The sequence below is a fragment of the Oncorhynchus gorbuscha genome, linkage group LG02, assembly GCF_021184085.1.
Source record: "Oncorhynchus gorbuscha isolate QuinsamMale2020 ecotype Even-year linkage group LG02, OgorEven_v1.0, whole genome shotgun sequence".
NCBI lineage: Eukaryota > Metazoa > Chordata > Actinopteri > Salmoniformes > Salmonidae > Oncorhynchus > Oncorhynchus gorbuscha.
This window is the reverse complement of record NC_060174.1, coordinates 79,701,372-79,725,074: the sequence shown is the minus strand read 5'-3', so window position 1 is coordinate 79,725,074 and position 23,703 is coordinate 79,701,372. Positions and strand designations below refer to the sequence as shown.

The following is a 23,703-nucleotide window of genomic DNA, read 5'->3' as shown; positions in this document are numbered from 1 at the left end:
CACTCCACAAAGCAAGCTAGTTTGCAGGGACTTGTGCTCTTGCATGATGTCTACTTTGATGCTAGGTAGCATTTTTGGATCTGAGAATAGAGCCAAATATAATAAGTCATCTTGTCTGAGAGATTTACATGGTTATCAAAACGTCATGCCAGGGTAAGCCTTCACAAAACACAGCCCTTATTTGAAGTGTTTCTAAAATTCCCTATGGTGAAAAATGAATGGTGGAATAATGTTTGGAACCATTTCCCTATTTGTCTGCTAGGTTTTATAGGTATTATGATCTGCTTTATGGTCTGGTGCTGCTTTGAAGGACCTAGTTAAGCTGCAGCAGGCCCAGAACACAATGGCACATCTTGCTCTTCACTGTAATCAGAGGGCTAATATCAATACTATGCATTCTAGTATCTCTTAGCTAAGAGTTGAGGAGAGACTGAATGCATCACTTATTTTTATAAGAAACAATGTTGAAAATCCCATTGTTTTCATAGTCAACTTGCACACAGCTCTGACACACGCCCACCCACCAGACTTGCCACCAGGGATCTTTTCACAGTCCCCAAATCCAGCACAAATTCAAGTTGACATCCAGTATTATATAGAGCCATTATTGCATTTAACTCCCTTCATCTCAAGTTGTTGAAATTAACAACAAACCTGGTTTGAAAAAACACTGCACAACGCCTGTCCCCTTTTTGACCTAGATATTGTGTGTATGTACTGATATGTAGACTGACATTTTAAGTATATGAAGGTCAGGCCTTGAGCTGTTGTCTATTAATGTCCTGTATTATGTCATGTTTTGTGTGGACCCCAGGAAGAGTAGCTGTTGCTTTCGCAACAGCTAATGGGGATCCTAATCAAATACAAAACCTCCATGATAGTGAATATCCCTGATCACACACGTGGCGTGGCCTTAGTATGCATCATCAAACTCCATCGACTGACTGCCAAGCAGAACATTGCATACCCTGTTGCTCTGTAGTTAACGGGTTTCTGTTTTCTCTGCTGCAGCAAAACCGTGTGGTGGGTGCCATGCAGCTGTACTCTGTGGACAGGAAGGTGTCACAGCCCATCGAGGGCCATGCCGCAGGCTTCGCACAGTTCAAGATGGAGGGCAACACAGAGGAGTCCACACTGTTCTGCTTTGCTGTGAGAGGACAGGCTGGGGGAAAGGTAGGACAGGGGAGGAGAAGAGAAGAGGGAGACAGGGCTGGCAGGTTAAAGTCTATTGTGGTTGGTAGATATATTGTTTTCACTTGACAATACTCAGCGCACAAATCTGGTTTTAAATAACGTAATTATAACCAGATTACGACTAAGTGGTTGAAATCTGGTTGTACTGATGTCATTGCAACCAGTTTTGCCCGTTGGCTAAGCACTTTGTAGATGACCGTAAATGACATTGCTCTCAATGATCCTCTCTAATGTAGTTGCACATCATTGAGGTGGGCACCCCAGCCACAGGGAACCAGCCTTTTCCAAAGAAAGCAGTGGATGTGTTCTTCCCTCCAGAGGCTCAGAATGACTTCCCAGTGGCCATGCAGGTACATAATAGCTATGTATTGTACGTATAACTGTTATACCCATTTCACACTACTGAGCCATGCCAAGCTGTGCTGCAGTGGCCTGGTTACGGATTCACCATAATTGCATGCTAGAAAGGAGAATGTGAAAAAATATCAGACTCGGCACAATATTGTGAAAAGGGCATTCGTGATGGCAGTCAGGAACCATGGACTGTACTTTTCACTGTTTGCCCCTGTTAGACCAGGGCAGCCTGACATTGTGACTCTGACTGCACATAGTGAAGAGGGGCCTGGACATCGCTGATGACCTGAAATGGTCCATTTACACAGTGTGGTGAAGGTGCAAAAAGTGCCACTTCAACCTCAGGAGGCTGAAGAAATTTGGCTTGACCCCTCTACAGATGCACTATTGAGAGTATCTTGTCAGGCTGTATCACTGCCTGGTGCAGCAATTGCACCGTTTGCAACCGCAGGGCTCTCCAGAGGTTGGTGGGGTCAGCCCAGTGCATCATTGGGGGCACACTTCCTGCCCTCCAGGACATTTACAGCAACTGGTGTCACAGGAAGGCCAAGAAGATAATCATGGACCTCAGCCACTGCATGTACACCCCACTACCATCTAGAAGGCCAAGACTGTATAGGTGCATCAAAGCTGGGACCTAGAGAATAAAAAAACAGCTTCTATCTCCAGGCCATGAGACTGTTAGTCGCCACTCGCTGGCCTCCGCTCAGTACCCTGCCCTGAACTTTGGTGACTGTTACTAGCCGGCTACCACCCGGTAATATACCCTGCACCTTAGAGACTGCTGCCCTATGTACATAGTCATTGAACACTAATTGTATTAATGTTTATGTGCTGTTTTAGCCACTTCATATGTACAGTGCCTTTGGGAAAGTTTTCAGACCCCTTGAATTTTTCCGCATTTTGTTACGTTACAGCCTTATTCTAATATTCATTAATAAAAACAATTCCTCAGCAATCTACACACAATTCCCCATAATGACATAGCAAAAACAACAGGTTTTTAGACATTTAAAAACAAAAACTAGTGGATATCACATTTACATAAGTATTCAGACTCTACTCAGTACCTTTGTTGAAGCAGCTTTGGCAGCGATTACAGCCTCGAGTCTTCTTGGTTATGACGTTACAAGCTTGGCACGCCTGTATTTGGGGAGTTTTTCCCATTCTTCTCTGCACAGCTATTTTCAGGTCTCTCCAGACATGTTCAATCAGGTTCAAGTCCGGGCTCTGCCTGGGCCACTCAAGAACATTCGGAGACGTGTCCCGAAGCCACTCCTGTGTTGTCTTGGCTGTGTGCTCGTTGTCCTGTTGGAAGGTGAACCTTCGCCCCAGTCTGAGGTCCAGTGCTCTGGAGCAGGTTTTCATCTGCTCCGTTCATCTTTCACTCAAACCTTACTAGTCTCCCAGTCCCTGCCTCGGAAAAACATCCTGACATCATGATGCTGCCACCACCATGCAGGGATGGTGCCTGGTTTCCTCCAGACGTGACGCTTGGCATTCAGGCCAAATGGTTCAATCTTGGTTTCATCAGAGTATCTTGTTTCTCATGGCTCTGAAAGTCCATCAGGTGCCTTTTGGCAAATTCCAAGCGGGCTGTCATGTGCCTTTTACTGAGGAGTGGCCTTTGTCTGGCCACTCTACCATAAAGGCCTGGTTGGTGGAGTGCTGTAGAGATGGTTGAATTCTGGAAGGTTCTCCCATCTCCACAGAGGAACTCTAGAGCTCTTCCAGAGTGTCTATTGGTTTCTTGGTTACCTCCCTGACCAAGGCCCTTCTCCCCTGATTGCTCAGCTTGGCCAGGTGACCAGATCTAGGAAGAGTCTTGGTGGTTCCAAACTTCTTCCATATAAGAATGGAGGCCACTGTGTTATTGGACCTTCAATGCTACAGAAGTTTTTTTGATACCCTCTACCAGATCTGCGCCTTGACGCAATCCTGTCTTGGAGCTCTACGAACAATTCCTTCGTCAAGTCTTGGTTTTTGCTCTGACATGCACTGTCAACTGTGGGACCTTTATATAGACAGGTGTGTGCCTTTCCAAATCATGTCCAATCAATTGAATTTACCACAGGTGGACTCCAATCATGTTGTAGAAACATCTCAAAGATCAATGGTAACAGGATGCACCTGAGCTCAATTTCAAGTCTCATAGCAAAAGGTGTGAATACTTAAACCATAAGTACCTTATTTACATTTGTTTAATACATTTGCAAAAATGTCTAAACCTGTTTTTACCTTGGTATTGTGTGTAGATTGAGGAGTTTATTTAATCACTTTTAGAATGAGGCTTAAACGTAATAAAATGTGGAATAAGGGAATGGGTGTAAATACTTGAATGCACTGTATATCCACTTAGTACAAAACGTCTATCAATGACATACACTGACCAGGTGAATCCAGTTGAACACTATGATGCCTTACTGATAATCCACTTCAGTCAGTGTAGATGAAGGGGAGGAGACCTGTTAGAGAATGTTTTTTAAGCCGTGTGACATGGAATGTGTATGTGTGCCATTTGGAGGGTGAATGGGCAATGTGAAGATGTAAGTGCCCTCGAACGGGGTATGGTAGTAGGTGCCAGGCGCACCGGTTTGTGTCAAGAACAATGCTGTTTTTTTCACACCGAACAGTTTCCTGTGTGTATCAAGATTGGTCCACCACCCAATGGACATCCAGCCAACTTGACACAACTGTGGGAAGCATTGGAGTCAACATGGGCCAGCATCCCTGTGGAATGCTTTCAACACCTTGTAGAGTCACCTTGTGTATTACTTAACTGTTGAAACTAGAAACACTAATTTCGCTTCACTTGCGATAAACGTCTAAAAATGTGTACGTAACTGTTTTTTTTGTTTTTTTTGTCTGTTGATTAGGACAGGGATATATTGGCACAGGAAGAGGAGTGCTCTATATATCCTTTCTTTCATTCATCAATGAATGATAGAAACCTGTACAGCCCTTGGAGGATTCTTTTTTTCAACCTTTGAGAATACTTGGCTTTTACATTTTTATACATTTGGTTTTTCCACCTTTTCCTCTCAGATAAGCTCCAAGCAGGATGTGGTGTTCCTCATCACCAAATATGGCTACATCCACCTGTATGATCTGGAGACTGGCACCTGCATCTACATGAACAGGATCAGCGGGGAGACCATCTTTGTTACGGCCCCTCACGAAGCCACTGCCGGCATCATTGGGGTCAACAGGAAAGGACAGGTACAGATACCACCTCTCCCACCCTCCTCTATTCCAAACCTACTTCCTTTATCCACACCTCTACCCCCAGTGGTCTGAAGTAGAAATATGGCCTGATTGAACGATTGACTTCACAATGTTTGAGTTTCGAGTTGAACAATGTAAAGAGAACCTTCACCTCATCCTCCAATAATGATTAGATTATTTTCCACCACCTCTACTGTGTATCATGTAATATATAGCCTAATACATTGAAATCCATTCAGCTAGTTGAAACCCTAGTGGTATTTCTGTTGATGTGCTCCACTGTAACCCAACCCAGTGTGTTTCGTCCTCATTACTGTACCACTGCTGGGCTGATACTGCTCTGCATTCCATACATTATACAGCCTATGGTACCGCTGATTACTCAAGCAGTACCATGGAACATGCCACCCACCACCACCGCATCTAACACCCAATAAGACAATCACCACATTACACCCTCTTTCATATTTAATCATGTTTTAATGAGCAACACAGGGAAGTGGATCAATGTTAGGTGGACGAGTGGCGTTGAGCGAACAGGATAAATAAACAATTCTCCTGGCCTGCCGTTGTCAGGGGGCTCAATCTAAGCCAGGAGCTGTGCGTTCATTATTAATAATCCAAGGTGTCACAGGTGAACCAGCGAGAGAGCCCCCCCCCCCCCCCTCCAACACACACCCTCCACTGTGAAGGTATTACAGCAGGATAATGGGATCCATCTAGCTGATGAATGTTCCAGCCAGGCCACAGACCCCATGAATTATTGAGTGGAGGAGGGAAAGTTGATCTGAGAGACACACAAACTGGAGCACACAGCATTAGACATTGACTGGGGGTTGCCATAGAGCAGTGAGCACAGACTGGCTGTGGTTTGTGTAGATAATGGCAGAGACACTGGCAGGGTGTGGCTTCTAAACAGTACAGTGGTTGGGCTACAGCCTCCACTTGACTAGGGCTCAGGTGAATGAATGGCATTGGATGTATTTAGGCCTAATCCTCTTGTCAGTGGAATGTTTGATAAGTGAATGAATTTGCTTCCCGTTGGCTGCTGAAGATGTAGCCAAGCTAACTGGAGTTGTAATGGAGCAACAGTAGTCTTGTGTAGTTTGATTGCTCATTAGTTGGAGTGTCTTAGGAGCATAATGCTTTGGTAATAGGGATGCCTGCTGGTTAAGCAGGTCCCTACAGTGCATTTCTTCTCCATCGAGTCCCACACAGGGAGCTGTAGGGCTCACATCTTCTCTTCTGTGTGTGTGTGTAGCGTGCGCCGTCCGTGTCCAAGATGCTGCGTCTGCAGCCTGGCACTGGCTGACCGTGATGGAGGAGGCACTGCAAAAAGCTGCACAAAGCTGCCCTTCATAAATTGGAGAGATAAAATAGTAAAGTGAGAGCGAAAGAAGGAGAAAAAAAGCCACTACCCCTCTCAGCAGGACATGATGTTGAGTGGGAGGCACCAATCCTCTTACTGCTAACTGGGAGGAGAGGCTCTGTCAGCCAATCACAGCCCCTAGAGTCACCCTGCATCACAGGACTCTGTCATCTTTGTCGTCAGTCACAACTGTGTGTGTTGATTCAAGGCCACTGTAACACCGATACTACGGCTCGTCTCATTGGCAGCGCAGTGTCTGAGCTCTATTTTTTAGATGTGGTTGTCCTAATGATATAAAAAAAGGTTTTCTTGGTTGAGGGCCAAGATGTGATGACTTCCACTCTGTCAGAACCAGTTGTGGATGATGTCAGAGCTCTCTGTAGTCTAAGGGTTTGACTCACCGCTCATCCCCTCCTGCCCCTGGGTCGCTTTCTCTGCAGCCTCTCCCTCCTCCCCTACACACACACATGCCCTCTCTACCATAGAGAGAGAGTGTGTATCTACACTAAGAGCTCCACTGTATGTTTTCTTTCCCTCCATCCCACCCACCCTTTATTGGCCCACCCATATTATTTGGGGATGTGGTCTCTGACCCCTCTGAGTGAAGGGGAGAATGGGGTGCAGTCATGCCTGTTAACAGCTGTGGCCTGCTGGGCTTATCGCAAGGCCCCTCTCCTCTCCCCTAGTCAAATCAAATCAAATTTATTTATATAGCCCTTCGTACATCAGCTGATATCTCAAAGTGCTGTACAGAAACCCAGCCTAAAACCCCAAACAGCAAACAATGCAGGTGTAAAAGCACGGTGGCTAGGAAAAACTCCCTAGAAAGGCCAAAACCTACGAAGAAACCTAGAGAGGAACCGGGCTATGTGGGGTGGCCAGTCCTCTTCTGGCTGTCCCGGGTAGAGATTATAACAGAACATGACCAAGATGTTCAAATGTTCATAAATGACCAGCATGGTCAAATAATAATAAGGCAGAACAGTTGAAACTGGAGCAGCAGCACAGTCAGGTAGACTGGGGACAGCAAGGAGCCATCATGTCAGGTAGTCCTGGGGCACGGTCCTAGTCCCCCCTATAGAGCCTCTCCCACCAGAGGCACACCATACACTGACACACTAATGATGTATTTATTACCATACCAGCCCCTACCCACAACCTGGCTCAATGCCACCGCAACAAATTATAGTGTTTAGCCCAATATGCCCAGATTGCCCTCGACGTATTTCAATTCTGTTTTATCTCCATGCTCAAAGAAGTTCAAACGGTGTGTGCTTCACTGCTTGCCGGAATATATATGCGACGCAGCGGAGTCTATGGTGCACTATGCAGTGTCCGTTATAGATGGTTGTCACGGAGTGCACTCACGCTGTAATGCTGATGGCGTTTGACAGGCCCTAAATCGTCTGCCTGTTAGTGAGACTACTACAGACTGAGGCCATTTTAAAGTGGTCCATTCAGGGCTCTTGTTATATATTTGCCCCCCACCTCCCCCCTCTGACCTCACTGTCCCTCTCCCCTCTGATTGGTTGCTTGTCATTTAGAGTATTCTTTGAACAATGTGGCCAGCTGGTGCCTAACTGGGTTGGTGCAGGAGAAGTACAAAAAGTGAACAAATTAACGTTCCCCTCCACATGTCTGTGTCCTTTGTTTACTTGTGAAGTTGTAGCTTGGATTACCTCTGGCCTGCCATTCACTGTCCTGTCTGTCAGTTACCTGATCTGGAGTCTATACTTTCATCTCAACATGTCTGTCAATGGGAACCGTGTGTAAGAACAGAGGCCATTGTAGCTAGATAGTAGATACAGCCCCCTGTCAACAAGTTAGAGCAGTAAACACTAGTGAGATGGTAGAGTGCAATGTTGTTGTTTTTAAATTTCTCCAGTCATGTGATAGTAGTTCTTAAGTTGCATGTTTAAGTAGTTCTCAAGCTTTTTTGTGACCCTATAAATACTTCAGATTTTTCCTTAATTCAACAAAGGCCACAATCCACTCTTAATCTGCAACCCACAAGTAGAGACTTGCTATGACCCACAGATCCAACCTACCATTTGAAAAATGATACTAAGCAATACCTTTGACATCTGTGAAATGTTCCCCCTGTGCTGTGTCTAGGATAATGTCCAGAGACTCTTCTCTCTGTGTGTCTCTGTCTCCAGGTTCTGTCAGTGTGTGTGGAGGAGGAGAACATCATCCCTTACATCACCAATGTGCTGCAGAACCCAGACCTTGCCCTGCGCATGGCCGTCCGTAACAACCTGGCCGGGGCCGAGGAGCTGTTCGCGCGCAAGTTCAACAACCTGTTTGCCGGCGGAAACTACTCTGAAGCTGCCAAGGTGGCCGCCAACGCACCAAAGGTAACGGACACATCAACGGTACAAGGCCTCCCTCCAGGGGTGAGCTGATCACATCATTGTGATGTCATTTAAGTCAAAGTAACTGTCTAGTTTTTCCTGACTACTATGAATATGACCCTTAATTAATCACATTATGAGTGAAATGGTTTTCCTTCCAATAAATATTAATGACAAGTAAACAGCTGCTCAGCCAATGAGCCAGCGTGACGTCACATGAGGTAGTGGCAAGCCTTTTTGAAACGGTCTGTTTGAGATACAAGTTTGAGGTGGGTTTTTGAAGTGTTTTATAAAAATGTAAAAAATGCTTTGGCCACATGAGTATATTTTAAAAGTTAACTTTAAACTGTCCAGTGAAAATCTTTATCTACATCTTTACAACCAGAGTGCATTTCCTTCCGTTTGTTCTTGTCTTGTAATGTCAATACACTACAAAAGTGAATAATGGGTCATTTGATCACTGGAGTCCATAGTGTAGATATGCAAATCAGACGTGTCCCCCAGCATGTACAATATGTCACTATGTGCAGTATGTTTTTTAGCAAAACCTTCTCCAAAACATATCAGCAGTATCTCAGTCTGTGTGTATAAACTGCAGCTGACCCCTCCACACGTCTTGTTGTGCCGTCTCTGCTCTCTTCTCCAGGGCATCCTGCGTACTCCAGACACCATCCGTAAGTTCCAGAGTGTGCCAGCCCAGCCGGGCCAGACCTCTCCCCTGCTGCAGTACTTTGGCATCCTGCTGGACCAGGGCCAGCTCAATAAGTTTGAGTCTCTGGAGCTGTGCAGGCCCGTCCTACAGCAGGGACGCAAGCAGCTGCTGGAGAAGTGGCTCAAAGAGGACAAGGTGTGACTGTGTGTCAGACAAAGGGGGGAGAGATGGGTATCTGACCTTCTATAGGAAGAGGTCTTTCCTAAGCTGTGTGTCTGTCCATGTTGATAACAACCCAGATGACTGGGAAGATAATCCTTTCAAAATGAGCCAAATCTGTTTGTTTTGCTGAGCATTTAAATATTTTTTTGCCCCTCCAAAGCATGCTTGGTGATATTAGCATCTCCTTTGTCAGTCGCAATGTTTCCCCCCAGAGCTTTCTGCTTCACACTAATTGTGAATATTAAAATGTGTTAACCCAACACCTGATGGTAATTACGCACATTCCAAACATAACGTTTCAGCAGTGTTTTCTCATTAGGGTCATTTACCTGTCGGGCACAGGAGGTTGGTGGCACCTTAATTGGGGAGGACGGGCTTGTGGTAATGGCTGGAGCAGAATATGTGGAATGATATTAAACATGGTTTGATGCCATTCCATTGACTCTGTTCCAGCCATTATGAGCCGTCCTCCCCTCAGGAGCCTCCACTGCTCTAGGGTAGTTGTGGTGAAACCTACTTTGTCCCTTATTAGCTGGAGTGTTCTGAGGAGCTGGGGGACCTGGTGAAGTCAGTGGACCCCACCCTGGCTCTCTCCGTCTACCTGAGGGCCAATGTACCCAACAAGGTCATCCAGTGCTTCGCTGAGACCGGACAGTTCCCCAAGATAGTCCTGTACGCCAAGAAGGTAGGTTGTCACTCTGAGACAGAGCTTCGTTGCTGTTCTTGTTTCCTTTCCTTCGTTTGGTTTCCTCATGACACAGTTGAGGAAGTGGATGAGCTGTGTCTTAGTATCCAGAGGGGTGCTTTAGAATGGGTCTGGGGCCAAATGGGGTTTGCAAGGAGGGTTTTTGCTTTTGTTAGCTAGATGTGTGAATGAAAAGTGTCACATTGACAATTACATTTTTTTTTGTGGGGGTATGTAATATTACAAATATGCACGTTGAGGAGCGGGATGGTGTATTGGTGGTTGTAACTGTTGCTCTTCCTGTGTCTGTAGGTGGGCTACACTCCAGACTGGATCTTCCTGCTGAGGAACGTGATGAGGATCAGTCCAGAACAGGGCCTGCAGTTCTCCCAGATGCTGGTCCAGGACGAGGAGCCTTTGGCTGACATCACACAGGTTGGTAGGAGGGATGGATGGAGAGGGAGGAGGAACAGGGGAGGGAGAGATGAGAGGTGGAGGAAGGTTTAGGATAGAGGGGATGAGGCCCCTCGACTAGAGCATGCTATCTCTCTCATCTGTCATTTACGCTCCACTATTATGTTCCTCCTGTCTGGACTTGACAGGACTGTCTGCTCTGAACTCTCATTGCTCTGAGAGTTCAGTTTGCCTGGTACAATGGAACCAATCGATTAGTCCCAATATTGCAAACACAAAGCTCAACCACACGTGTTTCTAAATACCGGGGTCACGTTAATACAGAGTTTCACGCAGAAAAATAAGATGGAACACATAAGAGATATCTTGCTGCGTTTTGTAAAGCAGATCTAACCTGCCAGGTAATGTCATTTCTGCTTGATATCAGCATACAGCGCTCTGACTCTGTAGCTTTTCTCCGGTACTTTTCCCAGTGTTTTTCCTGTAAAATGCAAGATTAACTTCAAGCAAAACATTAGGTAATGCAGCTCGGCTACATTCTTCCTATGATAAACATTAGAAATGTGATGGCCATGCACTGTTTTTGCAAAAATGCATTGCTTTTTTTCATTCTGAGCTCATTAACTAGCGTTGCATAGAAAACACAGGTGAAATGGTTTAAAACGCAGATATTTAACGTTTTGAAAAGGCAGATTTCTGAACTGTAATGCAACCCCTGAACACTGTGTAGTGGCTGTCTTATGTTGACCGTTGTTCCTTTCTCTCTGGCCCCTGTCTGTTTAGATCGTGGATGTCTTTATGGAGTATAACCTGATCCAGCAGTGTACCTCCTTCCTATTGGACGCCCTGAAAAACAACAGGCCTTCTGAGGGGCCGCTGCAGACATGCCTTCTGGAGATGAACCTCATGCACGCCCCACAGGTTCTCTCTCTCTCACACACACACACACAGAGGGAGCGCTTACATTTTGAGAATATGCCAATTTAATATTTGTTTGCGCTCAAAGCAAACGTGACTGTAAGTGACATTCACACGTTAACACTGTTCTATTCTTATCCTTCTCTGTAGGTTGCTGATGCCATCCTGGGCAACCAGATGTTCACCAACTACGACCGTGCCCACATAGCCCAGCTGTGTGAGAAGGCTGGTCTGCTGCAGAGAGCTTTAGAGCACTACACTGACTTGTACGACATCAAACGGGCCGTGGTGCACACACACCTTCTCAACCCAGAGGTAGTAACCCTACAAATTCTAGAGGCACCCCCCCCTCAAAGCCCTCTATGACAGTAGTACTCAGGCCACTCCCCTCTCATATGTGCCAGCTTGTGTGTGAAAAAACAACCAGATTACATTCGTTTCAATTAAATTCTAAATCATTCATTTGATTTAGACATTTAGGACCCTTGTATGTATAAATAAAAAAATCTGTATAAATGTATTTGATGAAGGATTGAATTTGGCCTTACCTGCTAAAAAAATGTATAAAAAGGAGGCATGTTTGAAAGTGTCCTATATCTGAAGCTCTGGAAATTATCATTTTTGTTACCCATATTTAACCCCTTTTTTGAGGGGCACTTAAGTATTTCCATATACTGTACTTCCATAAAATATTTTAACTGGTACTGGCCTACCTTCAGATGAGTCCTGTGCTGCTCGTGTGGGTCGTAGAGCAGAACTGATTAAAAGTGGGGTCATTATTAGTTTGTAGGCCAAACCATTCAGACCGTTCTGAACTCTGGCTAGATGAACATGACTGTCATGTATTTCCTCATGACATTATCTAGCTCTGCTGCTGCTTCTACCTCTGTGCCCCCTGTCTTTCTCCTGTCTTTCTTTCCTCTCTTAATTCAAAGTGGCTTTGTTTTTGATTAGCCAGTAATCAGACTTTACCAGTTAACATTAAATACACTAAAGTTTTAAAAGAATAACATGTTATATTATAAACGTTTAAAATGTTATGTAACGATTATAATGTTTTATAATTAGCTGTGTACAAGGTTGTGACAACGTGCAAATAGTAGAAGGTGGGAATGGCTATTAGGAAAATAAATTATCTTTCTCTTTCTCCTTAGTGGCTGGTGAACTTCTTTGGCTCCCTCTCAGTGGAGGACTCTCTGGAGTGCCTGAGGGCCATGTTGTCTGCCAACATCCGTCAGAACCTGCAGATCTGTGTCCAGGTGGCTTCCAAGTACCACGAGCAGCTCTCCACCAACTCTCTAACGGAGCTCTTCGAGTCCTTCAAGAGTTTTGAGGGTGAGACACACAGCCACACTATTTCACACGTATGCTTCATAGATCACTCTCTCTTCCAGCAATCACCTAAGTAGGCCTGAGGCAACAGTCTGTCCATAGGCTCTGTAGAATGTCCTGGAGTGGAGGGGTGGCCACTAGGACAGGCTGCTGGACCTCTTTAAGCCCAGGGTAGACTAGATGGTACAGCTCAATAAACTAGATGAGAGAGACGCTGTTCTCAATTGTCCAAATAACTTTGCAAACAAACACGGAGCCTGAAGTGTGGTGTACATTTAATTAAACCAGGGGTGATGAGATGGCAACAGTAGCCATCCGCTCCGGTCTCTTGGGGTATAGTTGCCAGCCACCTTACTGTAATCACTGTTCTATATTCCAGCCAATGGCTCACAATTGAATTTGACTGGATGTCCTGACATGCCAGACTGGCATGGTGTCTGGTACTGTATTTCCTCTTGACTGACATTGTCTCCATGGTGATGCTTTGTCCCAGGTCTGTTCTACTTCCTGGGTTCCATTGTTAACTTCAGCCAGGACCTAGAGGTCCACTTCAAGTACATCCAGGCAGCCTGCAAGACGGGACAGATCAAAGAGGTGGAGAGGATCTGCAGAGAGAGCAACTGCTACGACCCCGAACGAGTCAAGAACTTCCTCAAGGTAAAAGATGGAGGGAGAAGGTATCTAGAGGGAGATGAAATGCAATGGACTAAACATACTCTTTGTTTTTTAAAATCCTATCTTTAGTTTAACTTTATTCTATTCTCTTTCATTCTCACACTATTTTCTGTCCTTATCATTTATTTTGAAATTGTATTGAATTTAAATGACAAAATCTGACCTTCTGTCCATCCTATGAATACGTAGATGTGCCTGCTAACACTAGCATTCGTGAAACTCTTTCATTTATCCTTCATTGGTAAGAAGTTCCTGATGGCAGTTATCTCTTGTGCTTTTCCCTGTTGTCTGTGGAATGGCAGGACATGTACCAGGTAAATCTATCCCCGAGTACAGGACTCCCTCCTTATTTTAGTTTCACTGCCACCCCTGACTTACTTGTAGAGATGCAGGATTAAACCTGGGATTTGTATGACTAGTACAATGACACAACCCGTTAATGTACCCACAAACCATTCATCCATGATGGGGTGCACCAAACTCTGTCTGTCCAAAACCTGCAGTTTTACAGTTCGCTGAACTACTAGCAACAGGGTGTTGTGAGTGTACTTCTGTTTTGGATTCGTAACTGTGCATATACAGTGGGGCGGCAGGTAGCCTGGTGGTTAGAGCTTTGGACTTGTAACCGAAGGTTGCAAGATCGAATCCCTGAGCTGACACGGTAAAAATGTGTCGTTCTGCCCCTGAACAGGCAGTTAACCCACTGTTCCTAGGCCGTCATTGAAAATAAGAATTTGTTCTTGACGGACTTGCCTAGTTAAATAAAGGTAAAATAAAAATATATATATACCTAGCTGTTATCTGAGCTGAAGTCAAGTTAGGTTTTGGTGTTACAGTTCTGTTATCCGTATGTAAGGTCTAGCCAGCACAAATGAACTCAAGTAAGCATGGCTATTGTGGTGCATTTAAATTTGTTTTCCTATGTGAATGGATTCAGAAACTAATTTAACGTCATCCAGATAACCTGGTATGCCCACATACTGTAACAGTCTTCCTGGCTGTGCAAGAGGAGTCAATGGGCCTCTTCATATACTGAGTCCCAAATAGCACCTCATGCCCTATATAGTGCATGGGCCCTGGTCAACAGTAGTGCACTCTGTAGGGAATAGGGTGACATTTGGGATTGAACCATATAGTTTCAACAACATGCTAAAGCTAGATGTCTTTTTGGTGGCAGACCCTTGGAGTGCTCTACAGGGCTGTGAGGTACTCAATCCCAGTGTATTTATCCTGTAGGAGTGTTGATGGCAGTCAGCCAGTGATCACACACAACACGCACAGGAAACACAACCGCAAAATACGCACTGTGTTGAGGGTCTACTGTTGTGGGCTCCAGTAGTGGGAGTGTGTGGCAGTACCTCAATAGTACCTGCAGAGGGAGACCTACGTCGGTGTACATGTGTGAGTGAGCTGTGAGTGAGCTGTACTGTACTAGATCATTTTCTTGTTTCTTTCCTTTTTTGCTTCTTTCTCTGTCCATACTAGTAAACAATGTTTTCAATACCTAACCATCTTCTAATCTCTCAAAACGTGACTCCTTCCATTTGTCGTCGTAGTTGAAACATTTTTGTTTACTTTTTTCCTTGATTGTGACATTTTTCAAATCACATGAGCAGGATCATTTTAAACTGGAAAATGAAATCCCAATTTCATATTCAGTGATTCGAATATTTATTTTGTCATTGTACATTAGTGGTTGTATGAGCCCAACAAGATTACAGTCAAACCTCTAGCTTTTTTTAAACTACTTGCTTAATTTTGAACAACTTTCTTAAACGTCTACACATTCAGGTAGTAACAACAAAAAAACACTCAACTTTGCCATTACGATCCGTGGTTAAACCCAACCCTTACATGTCAGGTTTGGCTGTGGTCATTGGTGGGCTCTGATCAGATGTTCCGTCTCATAACCATGTCGTGCTAACCTTGGCCCCTGCTCTGTGATTGGACAGGAGGCCAAGCTGACTGACCAGCTCCCACTCATCATTGTGTGTGACCGCTTCGACTTTGTCCATGACCTGGTCCTCTACCTGTACCGTAACAACCTGCAGAAATACATTGAGATCTATGTGCAGAAAGTAAGTGAACGTGGTCACACACTTTTGCTCAAACACACACACTGTCATGCATCCTAGTTGTCAAAATGTAGATATCACTAAGTTTCATGTTCACCTAAACTAGTACAGGCTCAAGATATTTGCCCCACAGTGAAAATGCACAGTGTCCAAGAATATTGACGTGTGTGTTAGGTGAACCCCAGCCGTCTACCAGTGGTGATTGGAGGGCTTCTGGACGTGGACTGTTCTGAGGACGTCATTAAGAGTCTGATCCTGGTGGTCAGAGGACAGTTCTCCACTGATGAACTGGTGGCTGAGGTGGAGAAGAGGAACCGGTACAGCGCAACTCTTTTTCATCAGATGGCAGAAAGAAACTACTAGTTAGAAGGGTTAATTGTAGCTGTTATAGCACCCCAACCTATTTAAACACTGTGGTATCATGAAATAAAGTATTACTTAGTCTTTTTTTAATACTAGCTGTGATATCAGCATCCGTAGTTGTCAGCAGGCTCATCTCCCTCTCCACAGACTGAAGCTTCTCCTCCCCTGGCTGGAGGCCCGTATCCATGAGGGCTGTGAGGAGCCCGCTACCCACAATGCCCTGGCCAAGATCTACATTGACAGCAACAACAACCCCGAGCGCTTCCTGCGTGAGAACCCCTACTACGACAGCCGCGTGGTGGGCAAGTACTGCGAGAAGAGGGACCCTCACCTGGCCTGCGTTGCCTACGAGAGAGGACAGTGTGACCAGGAACTCATCAACGTCAGTAGCTTCTCCCTTCCTCTTCTTATAGGAAGTAGTTTCATATAGGTTAGAATGTAGATCTAACTAAAAACATATGAGTGTACATTTTAATTCTCTGCATTGCTATGCATTAATATTAACTGACATTCCTTGTTTACAACAGCAATACTGGGAATAGCCTACATATGAAAGTACTGTTTCAGAATGTGAGGTGAGAGCCTAGTGGACGAACAGTGTGTGCGCTCTGTTTCCCGTCAGGTGTGCAATGAGAACTCCCTATTCAAGAGTCTGTCTCGCTACCTGGTCCGTCGCAGAGACCCGGACCTGTGGGCCAGCGTGCTGCTGGAGAGCAACCCCTTCAGAAGACCACTCATTGACCAGGTAGGTAGTCCCCATACACATCAGTCTGGACCAGCTCTGAACCAGTATTGGGATCAACTCCATTCTCAATTCAGTCAATCTTCAATAAAGGTTTTTCAATTTAAGAACAAACTCGTTGAGCTACTGGAGAAGATCGTACTGTATAACTCAGCCTTCAGTGAACCTTCTGAATTGACCCAAACATCTACTCATGACCATATCGAAATCTATTTCCCCCTCCCTGTCAGGTGGTGCAGACAGCCCTGTCTGAGACCCAGGACCCAGAGGAGGTGTCAGTCACAGTAAAGGCCTTCATGACTGCAGACTTGCCCAACGAACTCATTGAGCTGTTGGAGAAGATCGTACTGGATAACTCTGTCTTCAGTGAACACAGGTAACAGAGCTACTAGAGCTCTGATACCTGTGCTCACTGTAGGCTGGGCTGTCCATTGTGTGTTTTCTCTCTAGTTCACTTCCGCCATCTTTTTTATACTTTTCCAAATCAATCAAATCAAACTTTATTGAAAATGCATTTAAAATCGCAACACACTCTACAGTAAATGTAAAGTGAACTTTACAAGATCGTAACTTGACACATACAATTGTAAACTTAACAAAGCTTTACATATACAATTGCTCTACATATACAATTGCTCAACTTTACAGCTTGATTTCCGGGATGATTTGTGATTATTTGGTGTTTTAAGTATTGATTCTGGGGGTTGTTTATTTATTCAGAAACCTGCAGAACCTGCTGATCCTGACGGCCATCAAGGCAGACCGGACCCGTGTGATGGAGTACATCAACCGCCTGGACAACTATGACGCCCCAGACATTGCCAACATTGCCATCAGCAACGAGCTCTTCGAGGAGGCATTTGCTATCTTCAGGAAGTTTGACGTCAACACCTCTGCTGTGCAGGTGAGATGAACCCTGACCCACCCCCAACACCATGTGGTATTCATATCACCCTAACACCATTTCAATCTCTTGAATAGGGAGGTCTCAATGCCAGTAGACTTGTAGAGCTTCCATTCCCTTTCTCCTTACCTTCAACATGATTGATAGTGTCTGACTTCCTGTCATGGTATAATGTTGTCTCTTCTCCCCAGGTTCTCATTGAGCACATTGGGAACCTGGATCGAGCCTATGAGTTTGCCGAGCGCTGCAACGAGCCAGCTGTGTGGAGCCAGCTGGCCAAGGCTCAGCTGCAGAAGGGCCTGGTCAAGGAGGCTATCGACTCCTACATCAAGGCTGACGACCCTTCTGCCTACATGGAGGTGGTACAGGCCGCCGACCAGAGTGGTAAAGATGGTGGGGCCGGCTTTAGCCGGGATAGGGGGTGGCAGGATGGGCTGATGGGCATTATAATGTGTAAAATCTCCCAATGTCAGCGAATATATGTCCTCAGTGTGGGATTTGTCCAGCTGTTTTTGGTGACTTTCTGTAATCATCAGCGGCTCACTGACTGACCTCAGGATTTAAAGTCGTGTAACCTCCCAGCTGCTCTTAGCTGACTGTAATGGTTGTTCTGGTGTGTGTGTCAGGTAACTGGGAGGACCTGGTGAAGTTCCTTCAGATGGCCCGTAAGAAGGCCCGGGAGTCCTACGTGGAGACAGAGCTCATCTTCGCCCTGGCCAAGACCAACCGCCTGGCTGAGCTGGAGGAGTTCATCAATGGACCCAACAACGCCCACATCCAACAGGTACTGTTACTGTAGTCCAGACTGATGTATTAAACAGTACAGGTTATTGTATTCCAAGTCAATGAGAAATAAACAGTGATGTTCTGTGCTAGTTCACCAGGAACTGATTTTCTATGTTGTCGCAAACAACTCCCTATGTAAGACATTGATTGACATTCATACTCTTTCCTGCTCACAACGAAGGTCGGCGACCGCTGTTACGACGAGAAAATGTACGACGCGGCCAAGTTACTGTACAACAACGTGTCCAACTTTGGCCGTCTGGCGTCCACCCTGGTGCACCTCGGGGAGTACCAGGCGGCTGTGGACGGGGCCCGCAAGGCCAACAGCACTAGGACCTGGAAGGAGGTGTGCTTTGCCTGCGTGGATGGAAAGGAGTTCCGCCTGGCACAGATGTGTGGCCTCCACATCGTGGTGCATGCTGACGAACTGGAGGAGCTTATCAACTACTACCAGGTAAGACTCACACACAGCCCACTTTGTCTCGGTGTACCTTATCCTCCTTGCTGCTAGATGCTGGCACAGTTTGTATGAAATTTGTATTTTCTCTAGTCAACATGAAAAGTTGTTATTTAGTCCACCTCTCTACACACTCTCTTGATTGACAATCACATTTGGTGCTTTGGAACCCCTCAATGCTGTACCCTCTCGCTCTCTCTGTGTTCAGGACCGTGCTTACTTTGAGGAGCTGATCACCATGCTGGAGGCAGCCCTGGGGCTGGAACGGGCTCACATGGGCATGTTCACTGAGCTGGCCATCCTCTACTCCAAATTCAAACCCCAGAAGATGAGGGAGCACCTGGAGCTCTTCTGGTCCAGAGTCAACATTCCAAAGGTTCTGCGGGCGGCGGAGGAGGCCCACCTGTGGGCGGAGCTGGTGTTTCTGTACGATAAGTACGAGGAGTTTGACAATGCCATCATCACCATGATGAACCACCCCACCGACGCCTGGAAGGAGGGCCAGTTCAAAGACATCATCACCAAGGTAACCCAATCAGTAATGTTTGTCTATAATGACATCATCAAGGTAGCAGTCATTGCTGTATATGATCTATTATGACAAAGCTCAATTTGATGTGATATTGGTAAGTGTATATTTTAAAGTGCATTGAAACATCTCAATACACTTTACAATTGTAATACATGACAATATATCTCCTTTTATGCCTTTCCTGTGACTGTGTAGGTGGCCAACGTGGAGCTGTATTACAAAGCAACTCAGTTCTATTTGGAGTTCAAGCCGTTGTTACTGAATGACCTGCTCATAGTGCTGTCCCCCAGACTGGACCACTCCCGTGCTGTCAACTTCTTCAGCAAGGTAAGACGAGCTCTGTCCCCTCTGATCTGCCAACACAGGAAATTGAAGCTGTGTGACACCTGTTGTAGTTGTTAATCAAAGACTGTGACGTGTATTTCTATGTACAGTGCACTCTGCTTATAGTGAATGCAGTTCTAGTAATCAACGGTGTGTGTGTGTGTGGTCCAGGTGAAACAGCTGCCCCTGGTCAAGCCCTACCTGCGCTCTGTACAGAACCACAACAACAAGTCTGTCAATGAAGCACTTACCAACCTCTTCATCACAGAGGAGGACTATCAGGTTTGTGGTCAATTTTGGTTGGTTGTTACATTGTCAAACAATGAAGACAGGCACCTTTGTTTTACCCTGACTGGGTTTAATATGGGTTTGGGAAGCTGGCCCTATGACAGTTCTAGTACCTTGTTTACTTGAAAGTTGTTTTTTTACACCTCATTGAACAACAGTTACTCATCCACCCATCCTTTCTTCCTTCCCTCTCTCTGTGGACTCAGGCTCTGAGGACCTCTATAGATGCCTATGACAACTTTGACAACATCTCGCTTGCCCAGCGCTTGGAGAAACACGAGCTGATTGAGTTCAGGAGGATCGCTGCCTACCTCTTCAAGGGAAACAACCGCTGGAAACAGAGTGTGGAGCTCTGCAAGAAGGACAAACTCTACAAGGTATTCATTCTCTTCTCCTTATTCAGGCCTGTTTCTCCTCTGACTGTCATTATATTGTCATTGAACCTATTTGGTTAGTAGAGAGAGGAGGATAATGGGAAATGTTTTGTCTGATTAAGATTAGTGTTTATGGGTGGGGTTAGTGGTCAAAATCCCATTGTGGAGTGAAGGTTTTCTCCCATGACCAAGATACGGCAGGGTAGCCTAGTGGGGCGGCAGGGTAGCCTAGTGGTTAGAGTTGTACTAGTAACCGAAAGGTTGCAAGTTCATATCCCCGAACTGACAAGGTACAAATCTGTCGTTCTGCCCCTGAACAGGCAGTTAACCCACTGTTCCTAGGCTGTCATTGAAAATAAGAATTTGTTCTTAACTGAATTTGCCCAGTTAAATAAAGTTCAAATTAAAATAAACATACCAGACAGTGGCTTGGTGCCAAGTTCCTAACAAACAAACCTCCATCTTGTTTCCATCTTCCTCCAGGATGCCATGCAGTACGCGTCAGAGTCCAAGGATACAGAGTTGGCTGAGGAGCTACTGGGCTGGTTCCTGACCGAGGACAAAAAGGAGTGCTTTGCCGCCTGCCTCTTCACCTGTTATGACCTGCTGAGGCCAGACGTGGTGCTGGAGACGGCCTGGAAGCACAACATCATGGACTTCTCCATGCCCTACTTCATCCAGGTCATGAGAGAGTATCTCTTCAAGGTGGGTTGGCTGTCTGGACATGGCTATGTCATGTTGAGTGGGCTAAACCAAGCATGGTGGTTCTATTCTACACGTCCAAGGATGTTGTTCATTAGGGCATCCAACAGAATTTCAGTTGTGGCTAATGAACACAACCCAGGTCTGCTTTCAGTGGGAGTAGGGTGAACTCTCCCCTAGACATTGATCTAGGGTCAGTTTGACATTTCTAGCTCCAAATGGTTAAGATTGGGTGAAAGTAATCTCATCCTAAATGCCACTTTTACACAAAGCCCTTTCCAAACATGTTGTGCAGTGATCTTCTGTTGCTCAGTCAAATGCTTTTTGCAGTTAGCCACTTTTGAAAAGGCATTTAACTATTCAGTAGCACAATGCCTTATTTTTATATGGCAAGTTGCTACCAGAGATTCATCAATGATTATATTATAACTCAGTCCAGCAGTATTGACTTTGCAGCAGAGTGTGGCATCATATAAATAGATTTACTGGAATCAGTATAATAGAATAATTGTATTTCTATGTGGAGTGCCAATAGTCCTCATACTCTATACAGAAAGACAGTTATTTGTTTTTTGTTTTTCTATCCACCTTTTCTTTTTAGTGCCTTGTTTCTTCGGTGTCTGAGTTTGATAGAAGCTAAACAAACCTCTCAGCTGCTTTTCCTTATATTCATGTCATTTGTTTGTTTCCCCTCTTTTGTTCACCATTTTACAGCTTTTTGTTAACCTTTTTCCATATAAAAGACAGTAATTGCTCTTTTGTTTAATGCTCTGACTAAATGTTACTGTACTCAACAGATTACAGACAATGGGTACAGTACAAGTGTTGTGTTAATGCATTGTTTCAAGATGGTGGACCCTCTGAATATCAATGACAAGAAAACAAACTATTGGACTCTATAGAGAGGAACTCAAGATCTTTAGTTCCTCTCTCTAGTGTCCAGTAGTTTGTTTTCTTGTCATTGATATTCAGTGCCAAGTAAGTGGAGCTCGTCATTGTATGCTGCGTGACTGCATGTGGGACTGCTGTGACTGAACCAGAGTCAGCATGTCTGGTCTGCTCTGCACACCTCACATACATACATACATACATACATACATACATTTTTTTTCACCTTTATTTGACCAGGTAGGCAAGTTGAGAACAAGTTCATACATACATACGAATGAAAATTACATATATGGATGTTGCCAAAACAAATGATTGGTAAATGTTGAATTAATGTGGAAATGACTAAAAGTAACTCTACTACATGTAACGGTTACACACACACACACACACACACACACACACACACACACACACACACACACACACACACACACACACACACACACACACACACACACACACACACACACACACACATATATATACATACATGCATACACATACATACAGTTGAAGTCAGAGGTTTACATACACCTTAGCCAACTACATTTAAACTCCGTTTTTCACAATTCCTGACATTTAATCCTAGTTAAAATTCCCTGTCTTAGATCAGTTAGGATCACCTTTATTTTAAGAATGTGAAATGTCAGAAAAATAGCAGAGAATGATTTCTTTGAGCTTTTATTTCTTTCATCACATTTCCAGTGGGTCAGAAGTTTACATGCGCTCACTTATTATTTTGGTAGCATTGCCTTTAAATGATTTAACTTGGGTCAAACGTTTCAGGTAGCCTTCCACAAGCTTCCCACAATAAGTTGGGTGAATTTTGGCCCATTCCTCCTGACAGAGCTGGTGTAACTGAGTCAGGTTTGTAGGCCTCCTTGCTCGCACACGCTTTCTCAGTTCTGCCCACAAATGTTACGGGATTGAGGTCAGGGCTTTGTGATGGCCACTCCAATACCTTGACTTTGTTGTCCTTAAGCCATTTTGCCACAACTTTAGATGTATGCTTGGTGTCATTGTCCATTTGGAAGACCCATTTGCGACCAAGCTTTAACTTCCTGCCTGACTGATGTCTTGATATGTTGCCTCAATAGATCCACATAATTTTCCTTCCTAATGATGCAATCTATTTTGTGAAGTGCACCAATCCCTCATGCAGCTAAGCACCCCCACAACATGATGCTGCCACCACCATGCTTCACAGTAGGGATGGTGTTCTTTGGCTTGCAAGCATCCCCCTTTTTCCTCCAAACATAACGATGGCCATTATGGCCAAACAGTTCAATTTATATTTAATCAGACCAGAGAACATTTCTCCAAAATGTACAATCTTTGTCCCCATGTGCAGTTGCAACCCGTAGTCTGGCTTTTTATGGCGGTTTTGGAGCAGTGGCTTTCTTCCTTGCTGAGCGGCCTTTCAGGTTATGTCGATATAGATATTTTGTACCTGTTTCCTCTAGCATCTTCACAAGGTCCTTTGCTGTTGTTCTGTGATTGATTTACACTTCGCATCAAAGTACGTTCATCTCTAGGAGACAGAACGTGTCTCCTTCCTGAGCGGTATGACGGCTACGTGGTCCCATGGTGTTTATACTTGCGTACTATTGTTTGTACATATGAACGTGGTACCTTCAGGCATTTAGTTTATCCTTGGAAGCAATTTCCAGATTTGTGGAGGTCGACACTTTTTTTTCTCAGGTCTTGGCTGATTTCTTTTGATTTTCCCATGATGTCAAGCAAAGAGGTACTGAGTTTGAAGGTAGGCCTTGAAATACATCCACAGGTACACCTCCGATAGGCTAATTGACATAATTTCAGAAGCTTCTAAAGCCATGACATTATTTTCTGGAATTTTCCAAGCTGTTTAA

At 44.9% G+C, this 23,703-nt stretch overlaps 1 protein-coding gene across 7 annotated transcripts in view; it reads left to right on the top strand.

Annotated features, from left to right (window-relative positions):
• The window catches only part of LOC124010579 (clathrin heavy chain 1-like), a 48,343-nt gene that overhangs the window by 20,290 nt on the left and 4,350 nt on the right, over positions 1–23,703 (top strand). For all 7 annotated transcript variants that reach the window (XM_046323245.1, XM_046323226.1, XM_046323198.1 and 4 more), the window contains 25 exons: positions 1,012–1,173; positions 1,431–1,544; positions 4,594–4,767; positions 8,302–8,499; positions 9,143–9,343; positions 9,903–10,055; positions 10,368–10,490; positions 11,253–11,390; positions 11,538–11,702; positions 12,542–12,722; positions 13,213–13,376; positions 15,347–15,472; positions 15,644–15,786; positions 15,980–16,214; positions 16,455–16,577; positions 16,805–16,950; positions 17,295–17,478; positions 17,670–17,862; positions 18,105–18,262; positions 18,446–18,718; positions 18,930–19,247; positions 19,449–19,580; positions 19,749–19,859; positions 20,072–20,242; positions 20,723–20,944. In XM_046323245.1, coding sequence (XP_046179201.1) covers positions 1,012–1,173; positions 1,431–1,544; positions 4,594–4,767; positions 8,302–8,499; positions 9,143–9,343; positions 9,903–10,055; positions 10,368–10,490; positions 11,253–11,390; positions 11,538–11,702; positions 12,542–12,722; positions 13,213–13,376; positions 15,347–15,472; positions 15,644–15,786; positions 15,980–16,214; positions 16,455–16,577; positions 16,805–16,950; positions 17,295–17,478; positions 17,670–17,862; positions 18,105–18,262; positions 18,446–18,718; positions 18,930–19,247; positions 19,449–19,580; positions 19,749–19,859; positions 20,072–20,242; positions 20,723–20,944 — 4,308 coding nt within the window. The remainder of the gene's footprint in view (positions 1–1,011; positions 1,174–1,430; positions 1,545–4,593; positions 4,768–8,301; positions 8,500–9,142; positions 9,344–9,902; positions 10,056–10,367; positions 10,491–11,252; positions 11,391–11,537; positions 11,703–12,541; positions 12,723–13,212; positions 13,377–15,346; positions 15,473–15,643; positions 15,787–15,979; positions 16,215–16,454; positions 16,578–16,804; positions 16,951–17,294; positions 17,479–17,669; positions 17,863–18,104; positions 18,263–18,445; positions 18,719–18,929; positions 19,248–19,448; positions 19,581–19,748; positions 19,860–20,071; positions 20,243–20,722; positions 20,945–23,703) is intronic.